This window comes from Balaenoptera musculus, chromosome 1 (genome assembly GCF_009873245.2).
Source record: "Balaenoptera musculus isolate JJ_BM4_2016_0621 chromosome 1, mBalMus1.pri.v3, whole genome shotgun sequence".
In the NCBI taxonomy this organism is placed as follows: Eukaryota; Metazoa; Chordata; class Mammalia; order Artiodactyla; family Balaenopteridae; genus Balaenoptera; species Balaenoptera musculus.
The window spans coordinates 153449018-153459539 of record NC_045785.1 but is presented as its reverse complement, the minus strand read 5'-3'; the positions used below and the strand labels follow the sequence as shown (position 1 = coordinate 153459539).

At 43.7% G+C, this 10522-nt stretch overlaps 1 protein-coding gene across 1 annotated transcript; it reads right to left on the bottom strand.

Annotated features, from left to right (window-relative positions):
* Positions 1-5321: 5321 nt before the first annotated feature.
* On the bottom strand, positions 5322-7995 carry IL20 (interleukin 20). Its single transcript, XM_036826083.1, is given in 5 exon segments — positions 5322-5422; positions 6482-6556; positions 7223-7375; positions 7486-7555; positions 7841-7995. Coding segments are annotated over 5 exon segments (531 nt in total). The 3' UTR covers positions 5322-5344.
* Between the last annotated feature and the right edge of the window lie 2527 nt (positions 7996-10522).

The following is a 10522-nucleotide window of genomic DNA, read 5'->3' as shown; positions in this document are numbered from 1 at the left end:
TCTGTGTTGGGTCTTCGTTTCTGTGTGCGGGCTTTCTCTAGTTGCGGCAAGTGGGGGCCACTCTTCATCGCGGTGCACGGGCCTCTCACTGTCGCGGCCTCTCTTGTTGCAGAGCACAGGCTCCAGACGCGCAGGCTCAGTAGTTGTGGCTCACGGGCCCAGTTGCTCGGTGGCATGTGGGATCTTCCCAGACCAGGGCTCGAACCCGTGTCCCCTGCATTGGCAGGCAGATTCTCAACCACTGCGCCACCAGGCAAGCCCTGTTTTTAATTTTTAAAAACGCATTCAATTCTCCTGTTTTTGAATTCAGTCCTTATCAATAATATAATTTTTGCTGAGATAGGGTAGGCTAAAAAGCTGAAAAGACACGGTCCTGTCCTGCAGGAACTTAAGAGTCCAGCAGGGGAATGGTCCGTTTGCTCTCCATCTGTATGGAAGAAGAACGGGCAGACAAAATTATACTGGACTGTGTTGGAGAAGGCCTGAATCCTTGAAAACAGGGAATTGGGTCAATCCCAAGGCATGGTGGAAATGAGAGATACAGCAGACATTTTTTACCCTTTTTAGTCACCCTGCAACTGGATCTCATTCCTAAGTTTAGGGGATGCTCTTCCTTCTGAGCCCACCTCCCATCAGAGGGAAGACTTGTCCAGTCTCCCTGGCATCTAGGGCATCACCTAGGTCTTTCCAATCAGATATGCTCACCTCAAACTCTAAATCCAAAGCTGATGATACAGGAACCATGCAAACCCCTCTGGTAATTAAGGCAGCAGTAGCTACATCTGATCTCCTGAGACAGCGATAGCACATCCAGTTTCTAGAATTCAGAATCATCTGTCCCAACTCTTTCCTTCTACAAATGCAATGTGGAGTAAATGAAGACCAACCAAATGAGAACAGGCAAAGGCTATTTTTTCAGAGTTGTTATAGAAAAGGAGTCAGCCACCATCACATGTTTTGGCAGAGACTCAAAGGCCTGCAGATGTGGGAAAGCTTTACAGGAGAAAAGAAAGGCGCCATCAGGAATGCCTTGCTTGGAGGCTGTTGGTGTGGGGAAGCCATCAGTAGGCTAGCTAGAAGCAGAGCATCCTATGCGATTGGTTAGGGGTGCATTACTTGGCTTTTTCTGGTTCATGCTAGGTTGGAAGTGGGGACAAAACTTGGGAAGCTGTCGGTTTTTAATCAAGTCCTGGCCATTTGGATCAAGTGGCTACAGGAGTTATAGTTTGGCTTCATGAGCTGGTTGCTAGAGATTGTGGTCTGATTTCATACAAGTCTGACTTACAGATAGCAGACTGGCTTCCTAGACTGTTTACTGCAGATAATGGATTGGTTTCCTGGGCTGGTTGCTGCAGACTGTGGATCAGAGTTCTACTTTTATACATGGTCTAGCCATTGTCTATTTTTATATGCAATCTCTCATCAGAAACTGAGGCCCAGAGAAGTAGAGCAGTCTAAGATTCTTAATCCAAGGTCTAAGAGCTAAGAGTAATCAGAAATGATAGGTCAACCTGAGATTTAGCATGTTTATCCTATCACCTCCAAAGGAACTTGTTCTGCTTGTTGAGGAAACAAGGTTCAGGTCCATGGAAAAATGAAGTTCAGTACAGATGTTACAGAGATAAGTTGCACCAGGAAGTTAATAGTTAGTGCTACAGCTTGGCAGGAAAGCTCATCACTTTCCCCTTCAGGCAGAAGCACTGCTATATCCAGAGCCTCTATTGATCACGTGCTCTCTACGTACTGGGCATTCCAGCCAGGCAGCAAAGTGAAGTGGTTAAATGCATGGTTCTCCAGGCTGCCTACTCTATCATATTTTACCCTCGCCATTATTAGCTATAAACTTGAACAAGATACTTTACCTTTCTGGTCTTCAGTTTCCTCATCTGTAAAATGGGAATAACAATGACACCTAGCTCATCATGCTCTTTTGCAAATTAAATGAGCAGGCACTTGCAACACACTTAAAACAGTACCTGATACTTAATATGTGCTTGTACAAGTTAGATATGACAATCTTGTTTAGTCTTCACATCAACTCAGCGTGATAAGTAGTATAATCCTACTTTGCAGGTGAAGAAACTAAAGATAGTACTAAGGATAGTTATGTCCTGGTCCAAGATAGTGAGTGTCCAAGTCAGGATTTTCACTCATGTCTCTATGAAGCCCAAACTTATTATTCCTTCCCACTGAGCTTCTGAACACTAGATGCCACTGTTGGGAAAGAAGACAGTAGAGTAGGAAAGCATAGAGGGCTGTGGTATCAGGGTGTCCGGATTCAATGCTTGGTTCTGCCCTTGCACAAATTACTTACCATCTCTGAGCACATTTTCCCTTGCAATCTGATAATAATAACCTACCTCACAGGATTGTTTTAAGGATTAAATAAGATAATGTATGTGAAGTTTCCAGAGCAGTGCCTGGCACATGAGAGGTACTTAGTAAATGACAACGATCATTTTCACTGTTAGAATTGAAAGTGACAATTGTAAACTATTCTTTAGAGTCTGTCCCTTAATGGCCCACCTTCATGAAGTTTTGTCTTAGTCCCCAAACTGGCTTGACCCTCCACTGCTGAATTCCCCATTGTTGGTACTGTGGTAGGTCAAGCAGAGACCAGAAAAATGACTTGGAGGAGGAGAAGGGTCCTGCAGGGGAGAGGAATAAACAGGCAAGGAGTGGTTACATGGTAACGTGGAGTTCCAAAAGACCAAGGCTTCCCATGGCCCAGACTCTCAGAAGAATCAGAAATGCTTCCCAGAAAACAAAGGGATTAGCTTCATCCTCAGTTCTGTGGGTCAACCTGAGACACACCCTCGGCATGTCTCGTGTTGGTTCTAATTTTATTTATTTATTTATTTATGGCTGTGTTGGGTCTTCGTTCTGTGCGAGGGCTTTCTCTAGTTGCGGCAAGAGGGGGCCACTCTTCATCACGGTGCGCGGGCCTCTCACTATCGCGGCCTCTCTTGTTGCGGAGCACGGGCTCCAGACGCGCAGGGTCAGTAATTGCGGCTCACGGGCTTAGTTGCTCTGCGGCATGTGGGATCTTCCCAGACCAGGGCTTGAACCCGTGTCCCCTGCATTGGCAGGCAGATTCTCAACCACTGCGCCACCAGGGAAGCCCCTGGTTCTAATTTTAACACTGAGTTCAGTGAAGTTGACTTTGTAACTGTGCCTTGAGAGTTAAAGCTGAGTCGTTTGTCAGACTGGTCAGGGAAACCAGAAGACAGGCAACTGGAAAATCTGATAGAAGAAGGGTGATCATAATGGGGAGTATAAAAGCAAAAATGCCTTGTTTCAAAGGAACATAAAAAGACCATCTCTTCCATCACCCTGAAATGTAGGTGTTATCATCTTGTTTTCCAGAGGTTCCTAGGTTAAATTTTACAGGTAATCAGAGTTGAATCATGATTTGAATCCAAGAAAAAAGATCTGGAGAAAAACACACCTAGGGACTTCCTTGGCGGTGCAGATTAAGAATCTGCCTGCCAATGTAGGGGACACAGGTTTGATCCCTAGTCTGGGAAGATCCCACATGCCATGGAGAAACTAAGCCTGTGAGCCACAACTACTGAGCCTGTGCTCTAGAGCCTGTGCTCTAGAGCCCGTGTGCCACAACTACTGAAGCCCATGCGCCTAGAGCCCGTGCTCAGCAACAAGACGAAGCCACCTCAGTGAGAAATGAGAATCCCACACACCACAACAAAGAGTAGCCCCTGCTCGCCACAACTAGAGAAAGCCTGCGTGCAGCAACGAAGACCCAACACAGCCAAAAATAAATAAATAAATTAATTAATATTTTAAAAAACACCTAAATATTTCAGAATGGTTATCTATGGGTGATAGGATTATGAGTGATTTGCATTTTCTTCTTTATATTTTTTGTATTTTCCAAATTTTCTCTACTGGGTAGTTGTTACTTAATAATGAGAAAAAAAATCAATAAAATTATTTAAATTTCATCAGGGCCGAGGATGAGGGCTGGGAGCAGAAACCAGAAGCAGTGGGAAAGCTCACTATAGGAACATCAGTTTGCTGTTTCTGAAACTGTGGAAGCTAAACTGCTAAGCTGAGGTGCTATTCGGAGTGAGATGGGGAGGAAGGAGGCAAGCAGTCCAGGCCAGAATTCTGGCTCCTTCGAGCCCAGGGAAGCTCAGCATGAAAGGGGCCTGGAATGAGAACACTGACTTAATAGTTGTTTCCAAACTCAAAGACTTGATCCAGGAACAACCTATACCATGAGGCTGGCCAGAATCCAAAATGGAAGGACTTCGAAAGAGGGCTCATGCACCTCCCTGGGCAGGGCTCGGGAACTACACTTTGCCCCTGTGCATTCTTAGCCCTTATAATTGAGCTTCCTGTCCATTATAATTTGTGTTGCAATTAAGACCTCTGACACAGAAGTATGAGAGCCTGAAACGAGAAGGAAAACGGGTACAGAGAGGAGAGTGCCCAACACCAGCAAGGAGGAAGCGGGGAGGACTGATGCCCCTCACCCAGTCACAGTCTCTTTATGTGGAGGGCAGAGCCATGGGAACGGAGCTGTGGGTGATTTAGGAGATAGAGCTGGGGATGCATTTGGCAGGGGAGAGAAGGCCCAGGTTCCCACTGGCATCTTCCTTCTCCGAAGAAGCAAGAGGTCCCTAGGTAACATGAGATTCAAGCTCATCCCCACCATTGTTTCTACTCCTGAAGCATTTTCAAACTCCAAGCAGATATCATACGGAGAAAACTTTATTTGTGAAAATACATTCTGGCCCCAGAGGATTCCATAAATGGAAGATACACAAGTCTGGGGTTTGGGAGTTGAGTGGGGGTGGTCAGTAATTGTAAGACAAGCCTGTAATTTCACATCAGAAGTTCTTCTTCCACAACCCACGCTTAGTAGCCATTGGTTCAGTTTTAAGTATCTCTTAGAGTGCTGGTGGTCAGTAAACATGTCCTTAATTTAATAAAATTCTAGCCGCTCCTCTAGAATTTAGAAGGTTTGTTTACTCTATGAAAAACCTGCTCTAGTTGGGTTATAAATATAATCTGTGAATTGTTTTTAAAAGTCTCATCTTCAAATATAAAAATAAATAAGTTAAATAGCAAAAATAAATATATTAACTAATAAATACACTCAACAGTAAAAAAGATCTTATTAAAATCTGACAAAACTCTAGATTAAGAATAGGAACACATGAAGATAATCACAGTAAGGAAACAAATAATAAATAAATAATATACACAGTGACCAGCACTAAATTATACAACAAAGAGATGGTGGTTTGGGGTCATGCCTCCTGGGTACTGAGGGCTGGGAGTCTTGGCCCAGAATACTCTCAGCAGCATCACTTTCTTCCTAGTCCATCTCTTCCATCCAGCTCAGGAGAATGTCTAGCTCCCCCAAAGCCTTCACCACTGCTGCCTGAGGCTGAAGCTGGAAGATACCAAGTGAAGTGGTGAGCAACTCATAAAGAGACAATGTGGGCTCCAAGGTTAATCCTCTCCTTTCACTGGTAGGTCTATTGGAGATTGTAAACAGAGCATCTTTTTCAAAATGAAGAGCTCAAGAGACATTATGGAACCTTAAGATCTCACAAGAGGGAGGAAAAATCATTGAGTCCAATCACCCTAGTCTTACATAGAGAAACTGAGGCCCAGGGGTGTAGCAGAATTGGGACTACAACTCAAGCCTCTTGAATCACAGAGATCAAAGTAATTAGGCTGTTTTTTAAAGAAAGATGTGTGTGTGTGTGTGTGTGTGTGTGTGTGTGTGTGTGTGTGTGTGTGTGTGTGTGTACGGGTTGCCTACTGTGCATCCTTCAATGGAACAAATATTTATTGTGCTAAGCATTGGGCTGGCTAGGGACTCAGAAACGAATGACATCATCACTACCCACAGGGAATTCACAGTTGAGTGAGGGAGACAGGCAGAAGCAGGCAATTAAAATGTAGTGTGGTAAATAGATGATGGGGGCCCCACAGGATGACAGGAGCACTTAACTCTGAGAGAAGTAGCCAGTGCCTTCCTGGAGGTGATGCCTAGGCTGAGTCTTAAAGGATGAGTAGGAATTAGTGAGTGTGGAGCAGACTCCAGCCTTCCTGGCAGATGTGCAAAGGCATTGAGGTGAGAAACAGCATGGCATGGGCATGCAGGAAATTGTGAGTGACTATTTTTGAGGGTATGTACAAGTGTGTGAATGTCGGAAAACTATCGCCTCTAGTTTGTGTAGCTGGAAAGTTCAGATGTCTCTGGAGTGACTTGATGGAATCATGGCTATTCCTTCTTGATTCCCAGAGCATCTTGCAGAGACAGCACCCTTCTAGAGCCTGAATGGGTATCCCCTGGGTTAAAGCAGAGGGACAGTCCACATGACCTCAGAGGGCCATTAACCTGAGGGCTATAACATTTCTTTGGGTATGAACATCCATCCCACCCATCTATGATCTCAGTTCTAAAAACACTCATCCCAACCAAGGCCAAAATTGCATATACCTCTTGGAAGTGACTCATAAGCTGGCTGTATTTCTCCATTGCTTCCTCCCCACAAGGGCATGTCATATGGGCATGCTGAAAAGAATACCAAAGAATGATAGATTTTATTAAAGATTCTGATTTTCTGCCCTTGCCATTGACACGAAGTAGGTGGAAGTTCTATTCTTTCACCTATAGAAGTCTTTTCAGACCTCCTTATTTAGGATCATTAAACTGATCATCAGCTAGAAGAGGAAGCATATAGAGCTCATTGTTTCTTTTTAGAAACAGGCAGCACTGAAAGAGTTTGTGATCACTGTATCCCATCTGGCCTGCACCCCCCAACCCAGTTCTAGTCTAGCTCCCTCCAGAGAGCCCCCATGGGAGAGAGAATTGGATTCCTAGGTCCTATCTTGAGATTGAGTCCGGTTGTCTGCTGATTAGCTGCCTGGACTCAGGATGCACTAGTATGCCGCAGGATAACTCACCTACAGAAGAAGCATAATTTCATGGATACTAGGAAATTATCAGTGACATCAAATAGGTAGCACTTTATAGTTCTGTAGACATTTTGTATGGAGCTTGTATTCAAAAATAAATATAACTGAGTTCTCATTACCTAGTCACATGGCTCAACACAGATTATTAGAACTCTTGGACTCAGTTCTTCCATCCATTAAATGAGGCTAAGAATGAACCTGATTGCTAAGTCATTGAAGCTATGTGCTGAGGTGGATCCTTTTACCCAAGACCCTTAGTCACACAGAGCCAGAGGTCCTTCTTGATGGTAGGAAAAGAGTTGGCGAGACCGCTGATCTTCTGGAGGATACGGTGGTCAGGGGTCTGATAGTTTTTGAATACCTTGTCCAGGTAGAGTCTCAGTATATGGCAGAGGAGGCAGCACTGACCTGCAGGCTACAAGGAAGACTGGCGTGTTGGTGGGGGGAGGGTGTCCAGGGACAAGGGTGATGGAGATGCCCCCGACTCATATTTCCTCCCAGAACTCATACAGACCAAACATGTACCTTTGTGTCTTGCAAAGGCTGAGTCTTCCTCAAGATTCTGAGGTCAATGATTTCATCTTTGGGTTGCTAAACAGAGGAAGGCAAGATGAAAAAGTACAGGTCAGTAACTGCTGCCAGGATCTTAGACATCCAGACCTCCCATCCCCTCCCTGCCATGGCACAGTGGGCAGAGTCCCTCTCCAAAACACTTTTAAATTATGAACTACAGATATTTCCTGGGAACACATCCTCCTGGTAAGGAGTCCCCAGCCTGCCTCTTTTTGTGATCACACTGCTGAGGGACAGAGAAAAATAAGTAGAAAAGTGGGGAGGCAGTCACAAAGTGAAAGGTGGGGTCCCTCCCTCACATAGCCCTCTGTCCCGTATCTCCGAAAATCCACTTCGAATTGCCTGAAGACTTGCAGTGATCACACAGCTTCCCAAATGGAGTGTCTTCACCCTGGCGGAAGGTGTCCAGAAGAGATAAAACACAGCAGAAAGAAGGCAGAGGGGAAGACCAGAGCCTTTCATTCTGGAGACCACAGGAGATTCTGGAGCCAGATTCTGGAGACCACAGGAGCTAAGAATTCAAAGGAAAGAGCATGACTTATTGATTTCCCCATTTCATGCCTTAAGAAGCCAATCCCGTCACCAGGGGCATGTCTCCCCCCAATCCCCGATGTCCCCTGGTGAAACTTAATAGCTTCATCTGACTTCAGATGGTCTGGCACATTCATCCAACTTACTAAGAAAAAGAGAAGAGAAGGCTTCAGGTGCTTGCTCAGGGTCTGAGTATGAGTTGGTGCTACAGGTCCTGGCTCCTTTATTCTCTCCCCAACCCAGCCCCATAGTTATTGCCCAGCAGGAAAGGCCTGGAGCAGCAGGCACTTGCAATGAGTAGATAGAGGATGAAATTTCAGGGAAAATGTCAAAACTTCTTTTCGCGAATTGACGTATATAGTCTTCCCTTCCAGAATGCCAATGTAGCTCACCCTTCTGGTCCCCTCAGACCCACAGAGGGACTGGGGGAAAACTGAACCTCATAGAAGCTGCTGCCAAGCCACCAAAAACATTTCAGGGAAATTGTCTGGATTTTACGGCCATCCCCAGGGCAGAGGAACTTAGCTCTATTTGACATTTGTCTGAGATCAGATTGGTTATTTGAGGATAGTAGATTTATTTCAGCCCAAAGGCAAATAGAAAGTCAATGATTTCACAACAATCCTTCTGCCAGGGAAAGGCAAGTTCTGATGGACAATCAGCCTAATTCCACCTAACACTTCTCCACCCTCCTGGGGTGCCTGGACTCCACAGCGCCCTCTGCAGGAAGGCAGCAGTCAGGCATACCTGGGACTAATCCAAGAGTATGCGCTTTCCTAGCCTTGTAACTCAGGCCGAGAATCAAGTAAGCAATCCCAAAAGAAAGAGGAAAAAGGTGGGAAGGAACTCATTTCTTCTTGGGATGAGGCTTGCTCTGTAAGAGGGCACTTTATAGTAGTTGCTGAGTTTTAAGGTAAAATGATAATGCACTGAGATTAGGGAGAGGAGAGTGAAACACTCACCTCAGGCACAAAATTTAAGGAGACAAAAGTCTCAGTAATCAAGATAAATAATATTTTAATGCAGTAGCAAAATTAATGAAAACAACCATGATGAACAAAAGATTAACAATTTAAATAAAGACAGAATCTGACAGGGCCATGCCGAGCCATATCGGAACCCAGGACAAAAGGGGAAATGAGTGCTCCTATCTGTCTATCTATCTAGCTGTACATTATCTATCTAGCCATCTATATCTACATATGTTTATCCATCCGTCTATATCTATCTATGTATCTATATCCATATCTATGTCTTTATGTATCAGAAGTATATGATGAAAATATTAGTGATGAGTTTTCTCCCCTTAAAACCAGGAAAGTAAAATTATAATGAATTCTGTTTGGGACATAAATAACATATTTAAACTTAAAAATAATGTGAGTTGTAATACAGCTAATTATCAATTTTTCAATAATTTTCAACTACCTTAATGTCTTGGAAAAATAATATACATAAAATAATAAAAACATATGCAGAAGAGTACAAATGAAACTATTTACAAAACAGAAGTAGAGTCACAGATGTAGAAAACAAACTTATGGTTACCAGAGTGTAAGGTGGGGAGGGATAAATTGGGAGATTGGGATTGACCTATACTCATTATTATACATAAAATAGATAAAGAATAAGGACCTACTGTACAGCACAGGGAACTATACTCAATACTCCATAATGGCCTATATGGGAAAAGAATCTAAAAAAGAGTGGATATATGTATATGTATAACTGATTCACTTTGCTGTACACCTAAAACTAAAACAACATTGTAAATCAACTATACTCCAATAAAAGTCTTAAAAAAGCATATATAGAGAGGTGTACATCTTTCCTGTTTGCCTTAGGTTCCCGGATGCCTTGGTACAGCACTGATAATCGTTACCGCTTACTGATTTTTTTCCTGCGTTCCAATCAATAGGCTCGGTATACTTTACATTCATGTTCACCTGGGATACTGCCACATGTAGGAAAAGGGAATAAACAAACCAAACCCAAAAGTATCAGAGAGAACTCTGGGTTTGAGAACTAGGTCCAAATGCCTGCTCTACAAGTCCCCATCGGTGTAGGTTGTCCCAGTTTTCCCAAGACTGGGGCGGGGTGGGGGAGGATCCAGGGCATAGCACTTTAACTTTTAAAACTGAAAATGTCACAGGTAAGTCTGTATGAGTTAGTCACTCTCCATCTATGTGACCTTGGACAAGTCAACTCACCTCTCTGAGTTTTGTTTTCTTAGCCCCCAAATGGTTCTAATTAAACTTACCCCAGAAATTTGTTTTGACATTTAAATAAAATGATGCATGATTCGTACACCTAGCATCTAGTGAGTGATCAACTTATTTTAAATAGAGAATGATGTTAGTTGCCTTGAACATAGTGGGTATATGGTAAATATATGTTAAATTCAACAATTTGATCAGCATTTATTAAGCACCCACTGTCTTGAATATCATGCTAGGTA